The sequence below is a fragment of the Martes martes genome (assembly GCF_963455335.1).
Source record: "Martes martes genome assembly, chromosome: 10".
In the NCBI taxonomy this organism is placed as follows: Eukaryota; Metazoa; Chordata; class Mammalia; order Carnivora; family Mustelidae; genus Martes; species Martes martes.
The window spans coordinates 30,602,112-30,628,426 of NC_137898.1; the positions used below are offsets into that span (position 1 = coordinate 30,602,112).

General features: G+C 43.3%; 2 protein-coding genes across 2 annotated transcripts in view; one reads left to right on the forward strand and one right to left on the reverse strand.

Annotated features, from left to right (window-relative positions):
* CSTF3 (cleavage stimulation factor subunit 3) overlaps positions 1–12,275 on the forward strand; it is a 68,373-nt gene extending 56,098 nt beyond the window's left edge. The window contains exons 11-21 of the mRNA XM_080816664.1: positions 971–1,080; positions 1,451–1,567; positions 1,825–1,899; positions 3,896–4,039; positions 4,680–4,782; positions 6,541–6,610; positions 7,816–8,011; positions 9,484–9,637; positions 10,305–10,399; positions 10,541–10,601; positions 11,029–12,275. Of these exons, the coding sequence (XP_080672790.1) occupies positions 971–1,080; positions 1,451–1,567; positions 1,825–1,899; positions 3,896–4,039; positions 4,680–4,782; positions 6,541–6,610; positions 7,816–8,011; positions 9,484–9,637; positions 10,305–10,399; positions 10,541–10,601; positions 11,029–11,231 (1,328 nt within the window). The 3' untranslated portion in view covers positions 11,232–12,275. The remainder of the gene's footprint in view (positions 1–970; positions 1,081–1,450; positions 1,568–1,824; positions 1,900–3,895; positions 4,040–4,679; positions 4,783–6,540; positions 6,611–7,815; positions 8,012–9,483; positions 9,638–10,304; positions 10,400–10,540; positions 10,602–11,028) is intronic.
* Positions 12,276–17,519: 5,244 nt separating this feature from the next.
* TCP11L1 (t-complex 11 like 1) overlaps positions 17,520–26,315 on the reverse strand; it is a 36,833-nt gene continuing 28,037 nt past the window's right edge. The window contains exons 8-10 of the mRNA XM_080815833.1: positions 23,739–23,920; positions 22,007–22,179; positions 17,520–18,844 (exon numbers count right to left, since the gene is read on the reverse strand). Coding sequence (XP_080671959.1) covers positions 18,642–18,844; positions 22,007–22,179; positions 23,739–23,920 — 558 coding nt within the window. The 3' untranslated portion in view covers positions 17,520–18,641. The remainder of the gene's footprint in view (positions 18,845–22,006; positions 22,180–23,738; positions 23,921–26,315) is intronic.

Genomic DNA, 26,315 nt, shown 5'->3' on the forward strand with positions numbered 1-26,315 from the left:
CTGTGTGGTTCTGATTTTTTAAGGGTTCAATGTTTTTTGGTTTCTGTCTTGGCCATAAGTTTCTTTTGATCAATCTCCCATGCCTTGAAATAGTTTTGGGGTTTTTTTGTTTTGTTTTGTTTTGTTATTTTGGTTTATGATTTTTATTTTCAGGAGAGTTAGTCTGATAGAAACAACTCTGCTACTGTCAGAGCTAGAATTTGGAACTTTAAACAACTCCTCAGTCTTGTCTTACTCTTATCTGTAAGCCTTTGCAGATAGTTTCCTTTGCCTACACTATCCCCTGTTCCTTTCTGAGCTCCACTTACTCTCTGATCTGACCAGATTCTTTTTCTTCCTCAGGTTTTGCTTTAGATGTCAGTTCCTTAGGGAAGCCTTTCTTGAGTCCCTAAACTATGCAAAGTTCTGTTGCTGCAGGGTCAAGAGTACACTGTACTTTCCTCATCATAATAGTTATTACATTTTATAATTGTCTTCATGATATCTTCCCAACACAGGGCAGACTCCCTGAATATAGAAAGTCTTTTTTTTTTTTTTAAGATTTTATTTATTTGTTTGACAGAGAGAGAGCACAGCAGGGGGAGCAGCAGCCAGAGGGAGAGGAAGAAGCAGGCTCATCCAGCAGGGAGCCCAATGCAGGACTCTGGGATCATGACCTGAGCCGAAGGCAGATGCCTAGTGATTGAGCCACCCAGGCACCCCTTGAGTATAAGAAGTCTTAGTCACGGATACATTCAGTATCTCTCACATTCCCTAGCATATAGTTTGTGCTCAATAAGTACTAATTTGATAAATGATGGATGAATGGATGGGGCTTGTGTAGATAATGATGCCAGAAATCATTACAGCTTTTATTTCTAATCATTCATAATCGAGGGCTATTTTAGCCTACTAAGTTAGTAATGATGCTTGTACTGATAGTTTCATAAATAATATTTTTTAAATTAAATGTTGTGAATGTCTTCCCTAGTTATGTTTGCTTATGAACAGTGCCTGCTTGTACTCGGCCATCACCCTGATATTTGGTATGAAGCTGCCCAGTATCTTGAGCAGTCAAGTAAACTGCTTGCAGAAAAGGGGGTACGTATTCCTTTCCCCATCTTTGGCCTTTTCATAGTTTTAATAGAGCAATAATTTGCTAAAAATACACTAAATTTTGGTAATGAAGTATAGGTATTGAAAATGTTAATCTTACAATATAAAGCTTAGTGACATTGTTATATGTGGCTACCTTAGTCCGAATTAAAATATAGGAACTGTTTTTAATCTATTAAAATGATGAGCCTTTTAGAATACTTGAATGATTCTTCTGTGTGTTAAGAAGTCTTTGGAATTTTTTTAGAATCCAGAAGAGCATATGTATCCATATGTATATATGTGAGTGTCTGTTTCATTCTCTTTCAGCTCTATGAAAATTATTGAAGAGTGAACTTTCTATTTTTTCTCCTAGGATATGAATAATGCCAAATTATTTAGTGATGAAGCTGCTAATATATATGAAAGAGCTATAAGCACTTTATTAAAGAAGAATATGCTTCTTTATTTTGCATATGCAGATTATGAAGAGGTAAGTAACAATATTTAGAACTTTCTTATAATTGGATTTTTTACTGCAGGACTAAATTTTTTTCTGGCTGCTTCTTTGCCAGGCATATTGCTTTTGGTAGAGATGATGCAAAATGAACAGTTATTAGTCCTCAGCTCATTACATATTTATGTTCAAAGCAGGTGCCATTGTGGGGTACAGCCTCTAAATTCCTCAGAGCTCGAATCCGGCTTGTTTATGACTGTCTTCTTATATCCACTTCTTCTCTACCACCCTAGAGTCGCATGAAGTATGAGAAAGTTCACAGTATATATAACAGACTTCTGGCAATTGAGGATATTGACCCAACCTTGGTGAGTAACATTATGTCTCTTTACCATCTTTGCAGGCAGCTTTAATAAAAATTTTTACTTTACATATATTAAAACTCACTGGTTTTTTGGTATAGTTTTATGAATCTAGACCAGTAACATTGAAGTCATGGGACCACCATCACAATGAAGATACAAAACACTTATATCACCTCACAGAAATTCTCTCAAGTGACTCCTTCTTAGTCAATTACTGATCTCTTCTCTTCTTTCTTTATTTCCTTATTTTCTTTAATTTATTTTTAAAGATTTTATTTATTTATTTGACAGAGAGAGAGAGACAGAGATCACAAGTAGGCAGAGAGGCAGGCAGAGAGAGAGGGAAGCAGGCTCCCTGCTGAGCAGAGAGCCTGATGCAGGACTTGATCCCAAGACCCTGAGATCATGACCTGAGCTGAAGGCAGAAGCAGCTTAATCCACTGAGCCACTCTTAAGTAGGCTGCACACCCAGTGTGGGTCTTGGACTTTCAGCCCTGAGATCAAGAGTCGCATGCTTTACCAACTGAGCCAGCTAAGCACCCCCTCAAGTTTTTTTTTAATGCAGCCATAATAAGCAGCTATATCCTGAATTCTGCTCCATAACAGTGGTTTTCAAAGCCCTGAGTTTCTGTAAGAATGCAGTGAAGCTCTTTGATCCAGAGGGCAAGGCACCAGCGGGTGTGCGCAGCTTTAGAGTCTCTTCCTGAAGTCAGATCTGTTCTGCTTTTTGGTTTATTTGTATTGGGATTCCATTGTTTTGATTGCTTGCATTTATTCATTATTTTAAAATTCACTTAGGGGGGCGCCTGGGTGGCTCAGTGGGTTAAAGCCTCTGTCTTCGGCTCAGGTCATGATCCCAGGGTCCTGGTATCGAGCCTTGCATCGGGCTCTCTGCTCGGCAGAGAGCCTGCTTCCCCCCCCCCTCTCTCTGCCTACTTGTGATCCCTGTCTCAAATAAATAAATAAAATATTTTTTTAAAAATTCATTTAGCGGAGTCTGGTTGGCTCAGTCATTGTCTGCCTGCCTTTGGCTCAGTCATGATCCCAGGGTCCTGGGCTCGAGCCCCACATCGGGCTCCCTACTCAGTGGGAAGCTTGCTTCTCCCTCATCCATTCCCTCTGCCTGTGTTCTCTCGCTGTGTCTCTCTCTGCCAAATAAATAAATAAAATTAAAATAAATAAATATAAATAAAATTCATTTAGTGAACCGTTCTGTGCACCATGCTAGATTCCAGAAGTACAGTGACAAATTAGAGAAAATCCCTCTCCTTAAGGAACTCATAGTTCATTCATCTACTCATCCATACATCTATCAAAACTGGGTAACATAGTTTGACATCATGAAAACTGGGTAAATCAGGACTCTACTCTTAGTCCAGAAACATTTGTTCATTGAACAAATACTACATATTTATCATGTATTGTGCACTCTTTGGTGCTTAGTATAAAATGACTAATAGTTTATCAGTAAAGTTACATTATATCATCTTTGGAAAAATAGAGCTAGTGGGCTTTTAAAGCAATACACCAAGAAAATGTAAAGTTAAACATATACTATTAAACATGCTTTTATTAGATTAAATCTTGAGTTTCTAGGTGTTGGCATTTATTAATGGAATGTTTTCTAATGGTTTTACTTTTATTACCTCCTTAAAATTTAATTGCATACTCAGGAATTAGTAGTGATGATTGTACAACCTCATGCATATACTAAAAACCATTGTGCACTCTAAAGGGTGAATTTTGTGGTATGTGAATTATGTATCAATCTTTAAAAATTTATTTTCATTAAAAAATTTAATTTGCATGCATCTTTAATACCAGAAAAAAATTGCTTGTGGACTTAAAGAGAGCACTATTTATAAGCTTACTTCCTGATATCTTGGGTATTCAATACAGGAAACATACTAGTATAAGAATAAGGTGAGATTGTTTTGGATGCTACAGGGATCACATTCTGCCTAATCTGTAGAAAAGAAATTCCTTTCTTTTTGCATAGGTATATATCCAATATATGAAATTTGCAAGAAGAGCAGAAGGTATCAAATCTGGAAGAATGATATTTAAAAAAGCAAGAGAAGATACCAGAACCCGCCACCACGTCTATGTTACTGCAGCACTCATGGAGTATTACTGTAGTAAGGTAAGTGATGAAATAAAATAGAAAGGTAAAATAGTGGGGCGCCTGGGTGGCTCAGTGGGTTAAAGCCTCTGCCTTCGGCTCAGGTCATGATCCCAGGGTCCTGGGATCAAGCCCCACATCGGGCTCTCTGCTCAGCAGGGAGCCTGCTTCCTCCTCTCTCTCTGCCTGCTTCTCTGCCTACTTGTGAACTGTCTGTCAAATAAATAAAATCTTTAAAAAAAAAAAAGAAAGGTAAAATAGTTTCTTTCATCTGAGATACATTAAAAGAAAAAGAAAGGTAGTCTTAGTTTCTGTCCTTAAGTTTTAATTGCTCTGTATCATAAAGGAAGTCTAAGTGTATCTGTGTAAAATTATATGGAGTATCATCCAAATCCCCACTGTCTCCTAATTGATGCCTTATTAAACACCTTGGTTTTGAACACAGCAGTTTTTGCTTAATATGATTTTAATTTCCATTTTTTTTTTAAATTTTATTTAATTGAGCTGAAGGCAGAGGCTTTAACCCACTGAGCCACCCAGGCGCCCCTTAATTTCCATTTTAATACTTTATGTAACTTGCTTAGGTGTCATAGTTTTAATATTGTTTTGAGTATCTTGTCGGACATTTCATAGAAATCAGTACATTCCTTTCTACTTCCAGGACAAATCTGTTGCCTTTAAGATTTTTGAGCTGGGTCTAAAGAAATATGGAGACATTCCAGAATATGTCTTGGCCTATATTGACTATCTTTCCCACCTGAATGGTAAGTCAGTTTTAGATCTATAATGGCTATGTAATTAATACTAAACCCTCAGTATCATTCTCTGAAAATATGTTGCTGGGTTTCTTTTTTCTTTTTCTTTTTTTTTTAAGATTTTATTTATTTGACGGAGAGAGATCACAAGTAGGTGCAGAGAGAGAGAGAGAGAGGAGGAGGAAGCAGGCTCTGTGCCGAGCAGAGAACCCGATGCGGGACTCAATCCCAGAACTCTGAGATCATGACCTGAGCTGAAGGCAGAGGCTTAACCTACTGAGCCACCCAGGCACCCTGGGTTTCTTTTTTTCTTAAATGTATTATAATTCTGTCATCACACTGGAACCAGGCACTTACTAGGCACTCAGGAAATATTTGTGGCCTAACAACCATAAATTTGTATTTGAGTAATGGTAGATGCTTTTGACTCTGCAGAATGGTCTTTAATACCTCATCAGTGAAGTCCCATCACCAGTAGGATAAAGCCACAAATTCAGACTTGGGAAAAAGAGTTGTTCATGCTCATCTCTTATTTCCTGGGTCGGGGGTGGAGGAACAGACAACAAATATTTAGCCACCAAAACTCAAAGATGCCCAAATAGGAAAGTGAAATGCTTGGAGGCTATTAGGGAAGAGATTTCAAAAAGAAACATTACGTTTATTACCATCTTTATTTCTCTACCCTGTTGTAATATTAAGATCCGACCTTATACCCAGCACAGGGCTGAGGGATTCATATAATGAATACATATGTATATGTCTCATTTAGTCTAGTTACCCACAGTCCAGTACATGTAATTTCTTGACTAGAATGATCTGGTGTAAAAGTTGGTTTAAGAAAGAAATGTACAATTATGTGCCATTTAAATGAGTTAGATATCACAGCTATCTATCAATGCTTTGATATTTTTAAAATATACAGCATTCTTTATACCTATATAGTAAAAAAGAACAAAACTTAAAAACAATTTGGTATTTTAGCTGAGTGATTTTATACTCTGGAAAAGGACTTTAACTCCAAAAAATGAGAGTGGAGCATTTAATTAAAAATAAATTTTCTCTTATAGAATTAATGTTCATTGGCTGCCTGTGTGACTCAGTAGGCTAAGCATCTGCCTTTGGCTCAGGTCATGATCTCAGAGTCCTGGGACTGAGTCCCGCATTGGGCTACCTGCTCAGCGGGAGTCTGCTTCTTCTTCTATTCCTCACTCTACTCATACTCTCTCTTTTTCTCTCACAAAAAAATAAAAACTTAAAAAAAATAAAAAGATAAAAGGCCAGTGGGATACCTCACACAGATACCAGTTATAAATCGTCTGTCATAAATGCAGTACATATAGGAGGGCCATACTACAGGTAAATAAAGACCTGGCTTCTAGTTCCAGCTGTTACTAACAGTAAGCCAGATCAACTCAATTGTTTTTTAAGATTTTATTTGTCAGAGCGTGCTCATAAGCATGGGGAGCAGTAGGCAGAGGGAGGCAGAGGCACAGGTTCCCCACTGCGCAAGGAGCCTGATGCAGGACGGGATCCCAGGACCCTGGGATCATGACCTGAGCCAAAGGCAGCCACTTAATGGACTGAGACACCCAGGCATCCCCAACTCAGTCGTTTTGAACCCCAGGTTAACTCATCTACAAAAACTGGGGAAATAGTTACCTTTTTGCAGAGGATTTTGTGAGAATTAAACGAGATGAAGCATGTGTAAATACACTGTTCATTGTAAAATGTAATTTTTCAATATTTAAAATCTTTTTTGTATCCTAGAGGACAATAATACCCGAGTTTTGTTTGAACGAGTCTTAACCTCTGGAAGCCTTCCTCCTGAGAAGTCTGGGTAAGCTGTTGGGAAAACTTGTTGGTTGGGTTCTAATGGCAGTTATAATACTTGAATTGTGATGTGTGGATGAATGTTTGTTTAGAAGTTTCAGAAGAAATTTCCCTTCTCTCTTGAAGCTTAATTTACAAATACCTGCCTGTTTGATTTTTTTTAAATGTTTATATACTGAGTAGAATTGAGAGAGGTGTTAGCCATTTATTATTAAATATTTTAATATTCTTCCTAGTTTACTATGCCCTAGAAATTGATATAAACAAATAAAATTTCTGAAAATTTTACCATAGTTGAGGGCAAAAACTCTTACATATTGAAAGTTTGTTTGATATATTACATCCCTGGTTTATGCTTTTGACTGTCAGTTTTATCAGACAGGAATATGGTATAGTGGTACAGTGGAAATAATAAGGCTTTGGAGTCTTGGGTTCAAATTCCAGCTTAGCCGATGATACCCTAGATACATTTCATAACCTTTCCAAACCTTAGCTCATCAAATAATAATGTCTGCCAACACAGGCTTTTTATAGTAGTCCCGTTCCTGGTATGCAATAGGCAGTCCGTGTGTTACTTGAGTACAAACATGTTTAGTGACATTTGAGTCTCAGAAAATTAATTCTGGCTGTTAACAACAGTTCTGAGATACAAATATGTCCCAAATAATCCATGTTAATGAGAAAACAAAAGGAAGCGTGTTAGATTTTAGAATATATTTTTATTCATACATTGAGTGAAGACTGTATTCCACATAATAATTCATGCCACTAAACAAAATGGTGAAGCCACATTACCTAGGAGAAATTGGAAGTCTGTATATGTTCCTTTTTCAGCTCTTCCACCAAGAGTTTACCCTCTTTAAGGTAAATGTGTCTCTTACCACAAGGGGATAGGAAGATGTGCTAAATAAATCTAATAAGAAAGCTTAAACACACAAATGTGCAGGATGAAGTGTTATCTATAACTTAGTTCTAAGTACTTAAGCAAAAGCAAGGTGAAACCAATATGGGCAAAATAGTAACAATGATTAAATCTAGGTAATGATGATGGTCTGTTGGTATTTGTTATACTGTCCTTAAGTTTGGAAATCTTAATTTAAAAAAGAGCTTTTTATAATTAAAAAAAGGGATGAGCGAACTTCAGGCTTTTTTTGTGAATGGACTCCCTATTCCAAACCTAGAATAATTAAGTACTGATTATATTTATTACAGAGAAATCTGGGCCCGATTTCTAGCTTTTGAAAGTAACATTGGTGATCTAGCTAGCATACTCAAAGTGGAGAAAAGACGGTTTACAGCATTCAAAGAAGAGTATGAAGGCAAAGAAACAGCTTTACTGGTGGATAGATATAAGTTCATGGACTTATATCCTTGCTCAGCAAGTGAACTAAAAGCACTTGGTTATAAGGTACGTACTTGGGATCAAGAGATATGTAGTAGCCCTACTTGCCCCATGTTTTAGAATAGTTTATGGATACACATCCATTTAAAGCAAATTCTGAACTAGAAATTAGTTTTAGAATAGATTTTCAGGAAATGGGAAAAAAGTTCAGGGCTTTTCCTTGAGTTTTTGAAACATTAAGTATCAAAAGTACTGAACAAAATAAAAGTTAGAGTGAGGTTTAACAATTTCAGTCTTCCCCTGAAATCACCAGTGCCCTGTATCTTTCTGCTGGGCACATGAAGGTATCGTGGAAGGAAAAAAAAATGTCATTTTGGGTATTACGTTTTTTTCTAATAGTTCTTAAAACTGATGAACGTGTTTTGACAGATCTTAAACCAAATGTAGCTTCTGTAGGTATAATGAAGAAACCTCACAGCTTGTTAATAAGTCCATAAAGTTCCCAAGGGGATTTTTGTATTTTAACATAGTACTTCAGAGGGTTCTGGGGGAAATAAGCTTATCTGGGAATGGAACTCATCTATATGGACAACAGAATCATAAGAAATCTCGCCCTCGAACCTGTTCAGGCTAAGATTAATGTTTATGTAGCTCCAGAAATAGCCCTTGCTGAGAAAAACATTATTCTATTGTTTCTTGATTTTTCCTGTGTCATGAAAACAAAGACCAAGATGGAAGTCTAAAGGGAAGCTATAGCCACAGATCCTAGATTGGGTCCCTTTAAGCCAACCAGCATTAGGATACTCTTGACCATCATTCTCCTCAGGAGCCTCTTCTGGCCTGCGTCTCGCTGGTTTGGTGTGTGAACCAGATTTAAATGGGGAAAATGACCCATAATTGAAGCTTCAGACCTTTTCATTGATGGAAGCCCTAGTTCTGTGCCAGTCCCAGCTTCCTGTTCTGTAACTACTCTGACTGCTCAGGGATCAGGAAATTTAGCTTCTAGTTTAACTTCTCAATGAAAAGCAAAAGACCTTTAAGACCACCTATTAGCAAGGACTATTTCAACTTTGCCAAGATGAAAATGGAAATTAATGAAAATAGAGCTCTATTTCCAAGTTGAACTACTTCTTAAATATGAATTCTCCATCTTCTATTTCTATTTCAACTCTTTTTATTTGGGGGGAGAATTAAATATATTCCCATGTGTATAAAATGTGAGGGGGAAAAGGAAAAAAGCCATCTGCAGTGGGCCTACTTATTGAGATTTGCCACCATGAGGTGGCATATGAGCAGATTCTGAGAAAGTGAGATGTTCTTCTACCTCTGTGATGGCAAAAGGGTCTCTTTTGGTTCTGGACAGGCTGACTGACACCAGTGCTTGCAGCAGAGGAACTTCTCTGTTCTCTGTTCCCTCTCAGTTCTCTTTCTGTGGTTTGAACCCAGTTATTCTCAGTGTATCCTCAAGATTGTAGAGTTGCACAATTATATTCAAGTCCCTTTTTCAGGTTTAGGATTCTTCTGTTCTGCATTTTCAGGATGTCTCCCGTGCTAAGCTAGCAGCTATCATTCCAGACCCAGTGGTAGCTCCTTCTATAGTGCCTGTTCTGAAAGATGAAGTGGATAGAAAACCAGAATACCCTAAACCAGACACTCAGCAGATGATTCCATTTCAGCCACGACATTTAGCACGTAAGCCATGACTTTTAGACCCAGTACTGAGACCTCTGTGTGTTGGTTCAAATCCAGAGGTGGGGGGGACTGATGTGACCTTTCCATTGCAGGTTAATTATTAGACTCAGGGTCATTATGACAAGTGACTTGGCTGTAATCTTTGCCACAAACTGAGTTAAGAATGTCCTTAAAAACAAAAATACCCTCAACGATTCAGATTCCAGCAACCAGTTTGGGCAGAAATGCTGCTCCCTACAAATTACCCGTACAACTGGACACTCACTCTGGCGATGCTGTCTGGTATTACTTACACTTACTAATGGGTAGTAGCGCCTCTCAATCCTATTTGAACAAGGCCCTTATGATTAAACATGCTGTTGAGTAACCGACTTTAAACAGGATTGCCGCACACATGACTTACGAGGCTTAGAAATGGTCTTTGACAAAAACTGACTGACATCCCACCCCTGGATTGTTTACTTTTCTGCCTCCCAGCGGCCGTGGGGGTGAGAGGGCGCTCTCCCTCCACTTTAGCTGGTCAAACATGTGAAGCACAAAAGGCAATTTAAAATGTTCAGAACAAAGCATCACAGACCTAGAACTCTCTATATAGATTACTTGTGATTTATTTTAGCCCTGTGTAGAAATTCTGCCATCCTGATTCCCCCTTCTCCTTGTGTCACAGCACCCGGCTTGCACCCTGTTCCCGGAGGTGTTTTCCCAGTGCCGCCTGCAGCCGTCGTTCTAATGAAACTTCTCCCTCCTCCCATCTGCTTCCAGGTTTGTTTACTATTATTTTCTTGATAATACTTGCTCTGTGGCTTATAATACTTGTGTGCTTTTTCTTGTCTTACAGAAAATGTAAAGTGTGATTTTAACTTGTCAATTATTGGGGATTAAAATTTATTTGTGTCAAAATAGGGTCCTTTTGTACAAGTGGATGAACTGATGGAAATTTTCCGAAGATGCAAGATACCAAATAGTAAGTGATGAAGGCTCCGCTTTAGGGCCGAATTCACTCCATCTTCTAGGCAGGAGATCGTTATTCTTTGCCCCTGAAGTTTCCAAATCCAGCTAGCCATCTTGCTGTACCCTGAAGCCTCAGAGCGATCAAACCCTCTTTGGTACAGAGAGGCTCCTTCACATCTAATCCCACTGAGTAAAACATCCCCAAAGCGGGTCTTTTCTATTCATGGGAACACGCACAAGGACACTGGGCTTCTGAAAGTCCTTGTAAGAGCCGCTGTTGTCTTTTCCTCTAATTATGTAGCATCCCTACTCTCCTCCCTTGCTCTGCCAGTAGCAGGTTCTGAAACCAACCGCAAATGTCTCAGGTAGGGCCTGCAGAGTCTCTCCCCAGAGCGGACTCTGCAGCGCCCCCAACAGGCCTTTCCGTGTGGTTTGCGCAGCTGTTGAGGAAGCCGTGCGGATCATTACGGGCGGCGCCCCGGAGCTGGCGGTGGAGGGGAACGGCCCGGTGGAGAGCAACGCCGTACTCACCAAAGCGGTCAAGAGGCCCAACGAGGATTCCGACGACGATGAAGAAAAGGGAGCCGTCGTCCCCCCCGTGCATGACATCTACAGAGCGCGGCAGCAGAAGCGAATTCGGTGAGGCGGGCTCCAACCAGCCTCTGGAAGAAAACTCCAGGATTCCGTTTTTGCCTCTTAAGTCGTATGTTTAAAAGAGACAATGCTTTGTTACAAGGTTCTTGGAGACAGTGCTTTGTTACAAGGTTCTTGGAAACAAAGTTGTATTGTCATTGGTGCCTCTATCATATGGTTCTTGAGAAAACAACCAACCAACCTGTGTGAATTTTAGAATATGGAACAGATCTGTGCTCTAAGCAAAACTGGGTTTTCAAAAATGTGAGAACAGCACAAAATGGCAGAACCACATTTTGTTCCCTCTTCAAGGGTGTCTTGTGTGTGCCGCTTGAAGATTTGTGAGTTTTCAACAGTTTTATTTTAAAAACTGGATGGCTTATGATTGTAAAGCATTTTATCACATTTTCTGAAAACAGTTCTGTTTGCTTATGTAGAGTCCTGCCTTATTGTTTGTTTTTATTTATGGCAGAATGTATGGAACCGGTTTTGTAGTTTAAAATTTTAAAACAATCCTTTAAAAAAAATAAAAGGATCTCAAAAATGTCATGCCTCCTGCTGCTTCCATTCAGAATTTATTTAAAATAGCTACTTATTCAGCCAATAGCTTTTAAAAATAAATGCCAATACAAAGAAAAGTCATCTTATATTTACTCTATGTACACTTACCTACTTGTCCTCTCCTGGCCTCAGTGCTAACTGTAAATAGAGGGATCTGATTTTAAGAGACAAATTAAACATTTTAGAAATCCTCAAATATGAATGTTCTTTCCCCCAGTCTGAGGCAGATATATTACCTTTCATGTCTCTTAAAAGCAATGTGTGGGAATTCCTTTCACCACCCACTGTCTTGTTCTCACAAATGTATTTCAGAAGGTACTCCATGCTCAAGAACATGTTCTTCAGGAGATACGCGCAGATAGCATTAAATTCTAGTCCCAAGAATTCGGTTTCATGCTTTGTTAGCAACATTACCTCCTCTTGACTCATTTCTAGAAAAACTACTAGACACAGAACTAGTTGAGCCTAAGGGCTGTGATTCAGAATAAAAGCTAAAAGGAAGGGGGAAAAAAAGGAAAAGTATTACAGTTATAAAGAAACGTACAAATTGGGTATGCAATTTAGAATTTGAATTCAAAAGTGATTAAATACATTTTAAAATCAGCTTCAAATACTTCTACAAAACTCTTGCTTTTAATGGAAAAGACGTTATCTTTAATCTTTTTCTTGCATAAGCTTATATGTAGCCAGGTAATTCTGACAATTCAAAGCATGTGTCTCCTGTATTTTTCCCATTAAGGCTAAAATTTTATCCTATAAACAAAGTCAGCTGGCTCTAATTCAGATTGTATTATCCTCTCAAGTATTGCTTTTAAGCTATGTAGCTTTTTCTTAATATGATTGTCATCAAAACAATCTGAAAGGCACAAGTAGTACCAAATAACTTCCCAGGAATTAAAATACAGAGGTGCAGACTCTCTGAAGTGTTATCTTTGGGTAGTGTTTCTGGGTTTTCTTTGTTTTGTTTCTAATTATTATTAACATATAATGTATTATTTCTTTTGGGGCAGAGGTCTGATTCATCAGTCTTAGACAATTCACAGCGCTCACCATAGCACATACCCTCCCCATTGTCCATCACCCAGCTACTTTGGGCAGTGTTTTAAAGACAAATGGCTTCAAATGCCTGTAATATCTGAATGAACGACAAAACAAAGCTATGTGAATGCATGAAAAATGATTTTTTTTTAGCATCGTAATAAAGAGAAAACACATGCACACCGACCTTGATGAAAAGTGCCACTGAGCAGCCGTTGGGGCATTATAATTGTTCCTACTCCATTTATTTCTAAGATTTTTTCCCCCTGAATGTCGTTTGATCTTTAAACACAAAAGGATTATTTGTTAGGAGAAACCATTTTCTAATGTTCTGCTATACATATATGAATGTTCAGATTTTAACACGATTCTGCGTATTTGATCATTCCTTTTGTAGACACAGTCGATCAAGCAGCATGGTGTTAGAAATCTGCACTTACTTTTGGAACTCTAATGTGCGGATGCTCGTACAGCCAGTCCCACTTGTCCAGGAACTCTCCTGTGTCCATAGTGCTAGACCCAGAAATTTCCAAAAGATATCCATATTTTTCCTTTTTATAAAAGCAAAAGCAAGGACATTTTCTAGAGAATTCTAGAACTCAGTAAGATGAAAAGACTCTTAAAAGTTTTAAAAGTTTTTTAAAGTCCTTTCTGAACAGAATCAGTCAAACTCTAGCCTTTAGCACTGAATTTCACATGAGAGGTTTTATCTGTGTTGCTACTCCTAGTAAAGTAAAAGGTAGTAGCTACTAAGTAAATGTAAAACTCAACAACCAAATTTGTACCATTAGAAAAGAATGAAAAGATATGCTTTTGTCAGCATATTAACCTTGACAGTAATTATAAATTTATTTGGTAATTTTATAACCCTCTATTGGCCTGTGCTTAGCATGTAAAACCAAGAGTTCATTTACACAACAGTAAAAGCATAGTTACCATGTTCATAAATTTTTTACAATATTTCAGTTCCCAAAGCAAACTTCCTTAATGTCGGTAGTCCTCTTACCTGACACTCAGCAAGTGAAGTTCTACTTACTATTTTTTTAAGTGAAGTTCTATTTAATAAAAATTTCAGAAGTCCTGACAGATCATTTATACGAAGTAACAAAACCCCAGTACCATGTTCCTGATCTAAGTAAAATCTTACATATTTGACAAAAGGGTCAGCTTACCAAGCTTTGGGAATGAAAGACAAGAAAAACAATTCATCCATTTTCTAAATTTTCCTCCCTGAACCCTGACCAGAGTTCTGCTTTGAGCACGACGAAGACAGTACTTCAGAAAGCGGAGGCGACAGGAATGAAAACAACAGAAATGAAGGTGCTTCTTCAGTTTCTGGGGTTGCTCTTTAAGTCAGGAGTTACTCTTAAACCATTCTTGGTGTTTAGTTCAGAAAAAAACTTAAAAATGGTGAAATGTGGCTGGTGCTACTAACATCAGACACATCTGATTTCAAACCTAAACCAGGCCTACACATGAGTCCTAGTTCTTAGGTTCTGAAGGCAATAGAAACAGAAACCCCCAGTGGGGCTGGGAACAACTAAATCCTGCCTGTTTAGGTTCCAGACACTTACTTTCCAGGGCTCTAGCTCTTTCAGAAGGGATCAGTGAGCATTTGACAAATTAAAAGAGCTTATTGAGCTTACAGACTAACTCCTCCTCCATCCCATCAAGCTGTCTTGAGCACTACGAACGAAATAGTTCTAGAATACAAAATCCAGTATTAAGACACAATTGCAAACATCATTGTGGTTCTTTATTTAGATTATGTTTTCAGTGAGATAAATGCCTTTAAATAGGAGTTTCATAGCCAATCATCTGCCATCCTTCATTTGTTCACTCATGCAATCGTTTAGTTCAAATAATACAGAGGTGAGAGTGGGGAGGAATCGGTGGGTGGCGATGGAAGTAGGGAGAGGAGCAGCGGGAAGACCAGCTTTAGTACAGAAGAGATGACAGAAGAAAGCACAAATCCCAGGACAGAAGGAAACCCTTCTGTCCAGCCTGCAAAATGCACTGACTGGAGGGAAGCGAGGCACAGACACAGGTACACCTACGCGGAGAGGGTTATATGCTCTCCTCAGTTGTTAACAAGGCAATTCATAGTCCTTTCCCTGTACAAAGCATTCTAATATCCATTCTCAAATGTAATCCTCACAAGAAGTATGAGTGAGTTGTTTCCCCGTTTTACACATGAAAATGCAGGAGCCCGAGGGACAATGGCCCACACAACTAGTATCTATCACACAACTAGTAAGAAGGCAACAGAGGAGGGACTCCAACCCAGACGGTCCCCTCAATCAGGAGCTTTGTGCACGATCCTACTGCAGTGTACTTAATCACTCCACTGAGACACATCACAGAACGTCAGGACTGGAAAGTGGTTTAACGATCAAGTCTATTCCTTTCATTTTACATGTGTTGGAAATAGGTCCTGATTTGCTCTAGTTAGTATGTAACAGAAATGGGGTCAGAACTCTGGTTTCCTGGCAGCTCCCAGTCTCTGCACTCTACCACCCGGCCTCAAAATGAAAATTAATGCAAACGTTCTACACAGAAAGCAGAGCATGCCAAAAATCCCTGGACATCAAAGAGCAAATATCTCTTCCCTTTGTAACTCAGCAGGAAAGGTGGTGCACCAACACCTCTTGATTCCTGGGAATCGTGCGGTTTTAGAGAAATGAACATAAGCACCTCCCCAAAAACAGAACTGCTAAATAACCCATCAATCGTCAGCCAGTATCTGCACGTTATAAGCCTGCTGTGTCAGACTTATTCATGACTTTTCTTCCAAGAAAAAAGCTCTTATGCACCTGCTTACTGCGTTCAATCAGTAAGACATCCTTAGCTGAAGTATACTTTCAGTCGGGTTATATGGTTACATAAACAATCGCGTTGTACAGCTTGCTTTAAATGTAATGAGATTTTCAGGGGCGCCTGGGTGGTTCAGTGGGTTAAGCCTCTGTCTTCGGCTCAGGTCATGATCTCAAGGTCCTGGAATCGAGCCCTGTATCGGGCTCTTTGCTCAGCAGGGAGCCTGCTTCCCCACCCCACCTCCCCACCCCACCCCCGCCTGCCTCTCTATTTGTGATCTCTGTCAAATAAAATAAATAAATAAATCTTTAAAAAAATAAATAAAATAAATGTAATGAGATTTTCAAAAAACACCTAGGCTGAGAATCCATCCACCCAACCAAGAGCTGACAAAGTAGCAGTTACTGCTCTAGACGTTCATTCATCCGTGAGACCATCAGATCAATCGAACACAGCTGCGATGATGGACCGGCCTCTCAAGGCGCTCAGTTCTATCCACAGTAAAGCACTACCGCCAAATAAACCCAGCACTTTCCTAAAACACGCTTCTTTCCACAAACCTGTTAGGTAGAAAATCATGTCAAATCCAATCAGAATGCATTATATAGAACCAGTTCAATTCTGAAGGATAATTTCTGCTCCAAAGGATAGGTATCTTGGAGGGAGAGCTGGGGGGTGGGGCATGGATTACAAGGAGATGCTCAACAAACATTTCCTGAGGGACTAAATGAAGTTTCCTGGCCCTTAGTGATAATCCTATGAGATTCCAGGAAGTGGCTCACTTATCTTCAAAGAACAACAAAATTCAATATGAATATTGTGATTCTGAACTTTGCCTCCTTCATTCTTGGCCCACCTGGAGAACTCGGCCAGTGAACACTGAGGTAGGGGTGGGGGGATGCGGGGAGAGGAGAGTCTGTGCGGGTCCCTGTAAAATATGCATCAAGATTTCAAATGGTACAAACTTAACTCTATGAATTTAGGAACCCATGGTGGGGGGTGGGAAATCTGGTAAAAAGCAAACCCTTAGAAAAGGCAGCAAAAAAAAGAACTTTAAAGATTTAGGAAGAATGACTACAGGAAGTGGTCATCCACCCCTTCACCCAAGGAAGAAGGGTAAAGCTCCTCCCCTTCATCCTTGGCTGAGGCAGGACAAGACCCCAAACACTCAGAGGCTGAGGCAGGCAAGAGAGTGAAAGAGTGCTAGGGGGGAGGGCTGCCACAGGCTGGAGGCTCAGTCAGTAGAGCATGTGATTCCTGAACCCCGGGTTGTGAGTTCAAGCCCCATGTTGGGCGCGGAACCTACTTAAAGCGCACTTGGGCTTCTCAGCCTGGGGGGGTGGGGGGCCCACATGACCAACAAGCATGGCTGCCACAGAGCAACCTCAGCTCCAGAAACAATTCCAGAAGCGACCTCATTTGAGGACATACTATAAAAGATGTGATTTTGTCCTTTTAAAGTTCTACTTAATGAACTTCTATTCGCTTCCAATGAAACCAAGGAAGATTTGTCCTTGAGTATAAATTTCATAGGACTTCTGACCACATAACACAGCATACTTTTCTGACTGCAAGTAGAAAACACTATTAGAACATAGTTTGTAGCATAGATTTGGAGAAATCACAGCCCCCCCCACCCCAGCACAAGCGTACCCTCTCCTGAAGCGCGGTACCACTCGATAGTCACAGAGCAAACGTTCCTCTGGCGGGAGGCCACCACGCCTGGCTCCGGCCCCACCGCAGCCCCCACCGCTTTAAGGGATTCCCTGCATTATTTTGCCTTGTGCTGTTCCTGCACTTGGAGTTCACACCCAACTTCATGGCTCTGCTTCTGATAGAGTGTCCCTGTCTAAAACACGCACGTACACACACTCACACGCACACACACTTTTTACTTTTTATTCTAACAGAGTGGGTCATCTGTGAGAACCCAGCCACCCTTTCAGCCACAGGATAGGTATGTCAGGAATTCCAGTCGCTGAAGTTCCTCAAAAAATACTGCTCCCAAACCAGGGATTTTCTAGGACTTCCTTTACCCCCAGAAATAAGTGAGCTTACACTATACTGTTTTATCTGAAAACACTTTAAATCTATTTCTGAAATTCAAATCTAATCAATACATCTGTGTATTGTATCAGCAAATTTTTCAGTAAAAACTCCAGACACTTGTCTTTTAAATTACACCAACATATATATGGTTTAAAAAAATATTTCTCCTTAACTTTCAAAGCTTAAAAGTCAAAGAATTTCCTTTCTCTAGATCCCAGAAATCATAACTGCTATCATCCAGGCTCAGAAACAATTCTGTATAAAAGAATAAGCTTTTTAAAATCAATTAACTCCCCTCTAGAACAAAAGGGCTCTGGAGCTCTGGCTAGGCCAGGCAGGGAGAAAGCAATCAAAGGGGTACAGGGAGGCAATAAGCCTTGGTATAGCCCTTCCAACACAAAACAGCTGGTGGGGGGGATGGGGTGAGCGAGGGTCGGAGCCAGGCATGGAGGGAAGAGTGAGGGTCGGTGCCAGGCAGGGGGGAAGAGTGAGGGTCGGTGCCAGGCAGGGGGCAAAGTCTCAACACGGTCATGGCTTGGTCTCTCATTCGCGGGTGGCGGGCAGATCCTCTTGGGTGTCTGAAAGGAAAACTACCCAGATGGTGGAAGAGAGGCCCCAACCCCCCGGGAAAGACAAGGCAACTGTAATCAGGACAGAGTCGGGTGCAGACACATGGCTGTCAACCGTTTAAAAGCGGAGTGCCACCTCAAACGTAAGAGAACAAGAAGCTTCTTGATTTGTAAACTTGCACTCATAAATACAAACCTTCAAACTGGAATTCAGGGCCTTTTTCAACAACCCTTCTCAAGAGTGATACACAGTATTCTTCCCTTTGGAATCAGGGCTGTTACACAGAAATGTACTAAATAGCCATTTTCCAAAGCAACAGTAGAGTCGAGAATAGGTATTCTGTATCGAGAGGCTAATACCGCCGCTGCCGCCGGAGAGCGCAGGCGCGTCAGGATCGCACAAGGATCTTACTGAGGATGGCATCGTAGTAGGGACTGAAGACCATCTTGTTATAGTTGACCAGGCGGACAAATTTAATAGCAACTTCCTCCAGCTCTTTCTGAACTGGACCCAATCCCCCAGGCACTGTGGGCAGTGGCTTCTGATGGCCTGAGGCAAGGTAGCTTTCTAAGAAGATCAGGATTCGGGAATCTGTGATAGAAAAGAAGGCAGCTGGTTGCTTCTGGTTCAGGGTGACTTTGGAAACTTCTGGTTATGCTTCGGTGTTTAGCTTAGACATGCCTTTTCCGGGGAAGTCTTCCCTGCCCACCCTGTGGACCAGGTAGCCACAGCGTGGGCTCTTCCAACACTCAGCCCCTTTAGAACATTTCCCTTCCTGCTCTAGACCACTAGGGTAAAAGCACGCCCCCCCCACCGCACCCCCACCGCACCCCGCACCCCACAGCGCAAAGCCTGGCAGGAGACCTGGCCCCAGGAGAAGCTCAAAATCCATTCGGAAAGGAAGAATAAATGTATGAATCAATAAAAGGAGACTGCGGTGTTGACAGGCTGAGGAGAAAGACGGCCGGAGACCACCACGAGCCCCTGCTGAAGAGCACATAAGAAATGGGGCAGGGGGGAGGTGGGAGGTAAAGCAGGAATTACAAGTTCAAAAATGAAAAGAGAAAAAAAGATTCCAGCATCATGGGCTTGTGAGCTTTTCCCACCAAGCCCACATGCAAGCGGCGTGAACCTCCCTCTGTAATGCCTCCAGGGGCAGGCCATGGAGCTGCAGGCATCTGCGAACATGTACTACTCTGAGGAACGATACAGGCCGATGCTTTGTAAGGCCCTCCTCTCCAGGCCGCTTCTGCACTGTCCTCATCAGCCGAGAGAGCACCAAGCCACACTTCTAGCAGATTTTCTCAGAAAAGCAACAGGGGCGTCTATATTAATCAGGTTCTTTCAAACTGCACGCCCTCCACTTGCCCTGTGGGACCCTCCCTGGTGCACATGGCCTTTGCTCTTCGGACCCCAATGCACAGTGACAGAGCAACTGCAGACCGGATGGGTCCCCTCACCTGTGTCCCCAAGTTAGTTTGGTTTTCTAAGGTTCTCAGAGCTGGAAGCCTCACGCAGAACTGGAGATGCTCACAGCATCCCTACGACCCAGGGCTGGTTTTTAGCCCCAGGTCTGTGATCAGCTGTTACTCAAGCCCAGCACTGCAGGACACGGAGCCCCTGGTTAGCCCGCGGGCTGTTCACCGCCTTCCGTGCCTCTCTACCGCGGTCACTAACACTAATCCGGACGGTCCTTCTCTCTGCAAGAGCCTCCTCCTGAGTGACCCACAGATGACACTGGGAGTGATGTAGGGCTGGGGGGAAGTAATTTGGAAAAAAACGTCGATCCCTGGAACTTTTTCCGTAAAATATTACTTAAGGATAGAAAGGAAGTCACTGAGTTAGAAGGAGACTCAGGTCACTGGTTCAGCCTCTGTCCAACCTGAAATCCAGTAACCGCAGATTATTCAGCTTTAGCTTGAAGCCTGCTAACTATTCACTACTGCTATGCTGCACGCCTACTCACTTTCATAAAGTAGCTAAAGAATGACTTCAAATTTAAGTTATACTAAAGAGAAATAGGAGTTCTTAAAATTAGATGAAAAAAATGTTTTAGAGATTTATTTGAAATGTTTTAGAGATGTATTTGAGAGAGCGAGTGAGCAAGTGCAAGGGGGGGGGAGGCAGAGGGAGAGGACAGATAGCATCTCAAGCAATCTTCCGTGTTGGGCACGGGGCCCAACTCGGGGCTCGACCCCACAACCCTGAGATCATGACCTGAGCTGAAATCAAGAGTCTGACATTTAACAGACTGAGCCACCCAGGCACCCCAGAGGAAAAAAAATTTTTTTTAATTTTTAAGTAATCTCTCTACCCAACGCGGGGCTTGAACTCACAACCCCAAGATCAAGAGTCACGTGCTCTGAGCCAGCCAGGCGCCCCCAAATTAGGAACACCGTATTCCTCAATCAACCAGTGAACAGAATTTTCCCTAGTGCTATGGCTGGGATGAGGAAGAGTAACAGCCAGCACAGAAAGCTATTTACCAGCAGCTCCTCTCTAGAGAGTACTTGCAAGGGGCTGGGGTTATTCTGATAAGTGCTTTATGCACCTAATGCCCTGTGGCCCTCCCAGCAACCGCACAGGGCTGTCGGTATTATGTCTTTTAGAGATGAGGAGCCTCACACATCGGGTCACGCGCTCTGGCCACAGCACCAGTGCTCTTGAGGAAAAGCCCTGCACTCCTCCCCTCTCATGGAACATCCCCAGCACATCCGAGCTCATCAGGGCAGTGCGCCAAGGGCAGGGGCTTCCCCCAACCAGCGATACTCTGCAACAGCAGCAGAGTGTCCCACTGCTGTACTCCGTTCTGACACTACGTGGAGGGAGTGTCACACCCCAGGGGCCAGGGGCTCAGTCCCAGGAGGCTACACCCTGCCCCCATTTCAGAAGCTAACCAACCGCAACCAGTAGGTCCCCAGGAACCCCCCAGCTACAAATTGGAGGGTCCCATGACCTCCTCCCCTTTGGATATTAATTATTGGCTAGAATAGCTCACAGCACTCAGGGAAACATCTCTGTTTACTCGCTTATTACACAATAAAGGATTTGGATACACATGAAAACCAGAACAAAACACACAGAATCCTGAGGGCAGGCGCTTTTGTGGAGGTGTGGGTACATTACCCTCCTATTACGTGCAGAACCCAGACGCCCCCCGAACCCTGTACTTCTGGGATGTTTATGGCAGCTTCAGCATGGGCATTTCCAGTGCTTCTCTCCTCTCTTGGAGGGGGGTGGAGGAGGCTGAAAATTCCAGGCTTCTAATCCTGGCTTGGTCTTTCAGAGCCCACGCAGAGTTGCCTCATTAAAACAAAAGACACTCCTATCACCCAGGAAATTCCAAAGGATTTAAGGGTTCTATGTCAGGATCCAGGTCAAAGACCAATCTTAGAACAAAAGATGCTCTTAAGTGCTCTTATCACTTAGGAAACTACAAGAATTTTAGGAGCTCTGAGCTAGGAAGGGGGGGGTGGTGTGCAGAGACCAATACTTCTATTTTTTATTACCTCACAGTGCTGGAGCAGGGTTCTGAACAAAGCCTGTGATTCCAAAGTCAGAGTCCTCAGAACAATGACAGCTGCCCCGTCACTTGTCCAGAACTCTGGGTTGCCCTCACCGTGGTGATTACTCACTCTCTCCTCACTCATCAGCACTCATAAGCTACCAAAACCTAGGTTTCTTCAGAGGGGCCGGCCCGCCAGTCCCTCCAAGGGCACATCCCTGCTGCCCGTCTTCCCCCCACAAACGTACCCATGATCCTGCGAATGGGGTCGTCAGGACTGGCGACAGCCTGGATCTGGCCCTTGAGCACGGCCTCCTTTTCCGTGGTGAAGGGGGTGAGCCCACACAGGGCCAGGCAGCTGCTCACCTCCAGGCAGACCTTCTCCCCAATGGTAGTCAGGGCATCCTTCAGATGGAAGGAGCTTGAGTACAGAAGAGAAGGGAGGGAGGATAGGGCCGGTAAGCAAAGTGCGCATCCACCCAGCTCAGGCCAAGTAAGAGCCCGAGCCCTGGTAAGAGTCATGATCTGAGTCAGTGCACGGACTGTCGTCTTCAAAGAGAAAGTCTAGGACTCTCTTCCCTGCCGTCAGCCTTCCAGGCTGCGGACACCTGACTAAGGAGTCCCTCTCTCTCTCTACTAGAAAGGACAATGGAAGGGAAGGGCTCAGACTATACCAGCGCTAACAACCCCAAACCCAACTTCTTGCTAGCATCTGTGTGCTGAAACAATCCTGAAACTGCCTTACGAGTATCCTGAATCCCACTGGAGTACCACGCAAGATCCCAGAATCAGGGAGCTGTGGGACAGAACGGGAAGAGAAACTTTTCATTAGATATCCTTCTGTCCCTTTTGATTTGTGAAATATGGGAAGGTATTAACTACTTTAAAAGAATAACACTGAAATCCCGAAGTTAAAAAAATGAGCACCTTGATTTTCCAGAGCCCTTTGGGCTCTCCTGGAGTATCTGTGGGGAGTCCTCTTGCTGGTGGGTTTCCTGTGAGGCCTTTGTTCTGGGCCTAAACCCTCTGTACAGCAGGAGTCATGGGCACAAATGAGTGAGCCCAGGGACTCACTGCTGGTACCAACTCTGAGAGTACCAACCCGAGAGCCAGGGTGGACACCGCAGGGCTGGACCCCTGTATGGAAGCCCCACACAGGGCCCCTCATCGGAAGCTCTAAACAGTAGACAACCAGGTCTGCTGGGGGGTGGGGAGGGATGGATGATGGGGGACAGACCTCAGTGACGTGCCAGGGCCTCAGCTCAGCAAACCCCTCCCGGCCTCAGCCAGCCCGTGCACGCACCCCCTCAACACACCCAGCGCAGGCAAGCTCTGTGCGAACTCAGCAGGAAAAGGCCTCCGTTTTGTAAGGATGAGAATGTCTGGGGACATCCTCCTCAAGGAATCCTCTGAACTGGGCCTGTCAGAGGCAGTATTTACTTCGAACCAGTAAAACATACCCTGTGGGCCGTGAACCCCATGGACCTGACGGGCAGGAGCAGAAATTGCTTGTGGCCTGGGGACTTGGGGGGACGCTGCCCACTTCTTAGAGGACCTTTCCCAGGGCTGTGCCACCCAAACTCTTAGGGGGCTGTGAGAGCAATTCAGTGGGCAGCAAGCAGTATTTTTTTTTTTTTAATGTTACAAGAATTTGTACTAAGCATGGTTTGGGTTAAATTTCACTTTGTGAAGTTTTTACTCCGGTTACAGGTGCGCTTGAAGTGTGTACTAGGTCACAGCAGAAAATGAATTTCTTACTGTGGGTCTTGGTCCTAAACACATGAAAGCCACCCTCCTAGAGCCTCGCAGACCCCAGAATCGACGCTAACGCCGTACCTAGGAACCCAAATCAGTTCTGCTGGGGGGAGTTTCCTCTCTGGCCCTAGAGCGGCCCCAGGGACCCCCCCAGCACCGGGAGACCCCGCTGCCGTCTGCTCTCCGCCACGGCTGCCTCCCAGCCGTCCCACAGGGGCCACTTACGGCAGATGCGTATCTGTTAGCAGAATCTTCACGATCATCTTGAGTTTCTCAGCAAAGTCGGCCTGGCTGGAGATTCCTGGGGCTGCCATGCTGAATGTGACCAGCAACACGGCTCCCAGGACAGTGAGGTGCTCCAGCTGCAGCTGGAGCTCTTGGAAGCGAGCCTGGTCCATCAAAACGGTCTGTAAGGGATGCGACAGAAATCATCCCTGAGCGGGAAATGCAGGCCGGCCAGCAGGGGGCGGTGGGGCCACAGCCCCACATGTGCCTCCACAGGTTCCCTCAGAATTTTCCAGTCCTTTGAGAGCTTAAGGGAGTCAGGCGTGAGTCATCCCTCCCCTCAGAGCCGCTTTCTCCCTAGGAAGGCTGCCCTAGAGCCCACTGAGAACCAGAGGCAGACCGCCACTGAAACGCAGGATAACCTCACACCAGTTTCTTCAGCTGCCTGAGCCCTGTGCAGACCAGGGATTCCTGCCTCGCAGGAATGTCCTAAAGATGGAAGGCCATGGATCTAAAGTGGGCTGGCGGAGCCAACACTCAGTAACTAGGAGTTCTATCGTTAGACAGGAAAGAGTAATGAGATACGGGGCTAGGGTGACCAACTCACCCCGGTTTGTCCAGGGCCGCCCCAGCTTTAAAACTGGAACTCCCAAGTCCTGTGACCACTCTCCCTGCCAACACCAGTCCAGAGCAAACCAGGCAGCTAGGCAACCCAGCCAGAGCCCCGGAGGGAAGGAGGGGAGAAGCTGCTGGAAGGGAGAGCCTACGTGATTCACCTTGGTGTCCCCCTCACTATCTAGCACAAAGGAGGCCCCTCAGAGTCAGCAAGTGAGTGAAGAAAACAAAAAAGAAACTGAAAGTAGAAAAAGGAGGAATGACAGAAAACGAACCAAAGCCACCCAGAAAGCAGTGAGTGAGTTTCTCCGACTGCATCCCCCATGGCAGACACCCGTGAGTCCTACCAGGTCAAAGTGCCCTGAGTGGGATGAGGGAAAGAACACTGGAAAGGCTGACGAGATAGCCCTTCTGATGGGAGTTTCTACAGGTAACCCAAATAAATGGGAAGGGCCAGTCTTGCTATAAGAAACTGGCACACCAAATCAAGACATTAACAATTTAGGGTCTTAGCCTAGAGTTCTTCTCAAGCACTGAAAACTATCTTTAAGATTCAGGATCCTGGGGGTGCCCCGGTGGCTTGGTCGTTAAGCGTCCGCCTTCCGCTCAGGTCATGATTCCGGGGTCTCCCTGCTCAGCGGGGAGCCTGCGTCTCCCTCTCCAGCTCCCCAGTGCGTGTGTGCTTGTGTTCCCTCTCTCGCTGTGTCTCTCTCTGTCAAATAAATAAATAAAATTTAAAAATCTTTTTAAAAAAAAGAGTCAGGATCCTCTGTTAAACAAAGATGCTTCCTCAGACTCAGCCTCTTCCCTGACTTCACCATGTTACATAGCAGCATCCTGGCTTTGTGTGGGACTGGGGTTTAGGGTACAAAACATTTCCAACGATCAATCCTGAGGGTAGACATTGGTGTCCAACGAAAACACCATCCTCCCCACAGCAGTATTTTAAAAGAAATGTCAGGCTGTGAACTGCCCTCCAGGAGAGAACATGTCACCATTCGGAAAGGGGCTTCCCCTGCCCCCTCAATACCACACCCTCTTTAAAGCCTCCTTTGGCACGAAACAGGGAACTCACTGGCAAGAGTGAAGCCGTGGGCTTACAGCGTCTTCAAAGGAAAAATAAGGAACTTAGAGGAGAAAGATTTAGAGAAGTAGCAGTTTCTGAGGCTAGAGATAAAAAGCCCGAATGCTCTCAAAAATGAGGTAGTCTACACACCAAACCAGCAGGTTACAGACAAAAATGGGGGAAATCCCTTGTTTATCATTTTCTTAGTAAGAAGTACTTATTGTGAAAAACCTTTATGGTTGGTTTGTTTGTTTTTATCCTGCACATGGAACGGGAAGTAGTATTTTTTACATAAAACTGAAAAGCGACATCACTGTTACGGTTTTAATCAAGTCGTGTAAAAACAGGACAGCAGCTCAGCGGCACACACTGGCAGGCCCGTGCACCGCTGGGGGATGGGAAAGTGGTGCGGCTGCTTGGGATGCGGGGGTGGGGGTAGACAGTTCTCGGGGAAAACTCGGTTCCTCCGAGTGTGAAACTTCAAGTCACCACGTGACCCAGCAATTCTCATCCTAGGTATTCACCCAAGAGTACTGCAAACACATGCCCCCCTGCTAAAACCTGTACACAAACGTTCAGGGCAGCACAGTTCACAGTAGCCAAAAAGCAGAAACAACCCAAACATCTGTCAACTGATGAATGACTCAACAAAATGTGGGACATACGGTGGAGTGTTGTTCGGACTTAAAAAGAAAACGCTGACCCACACCACAACACAGGTGAAGCCTGAAGACAATCTGCTGAGTGAAAGAAGCCAGACACAAAAGGACAAACACTGTAGGATTCCATTCATATGAGGCACCAGGAGTCGTCAGACCCAGAGACATGAAGAAGAACGGTGGTTGCCAGGGGCAAGGCGGAGGCATGAGGTGTGTTTAAAGGTATTTAAAGAGTTT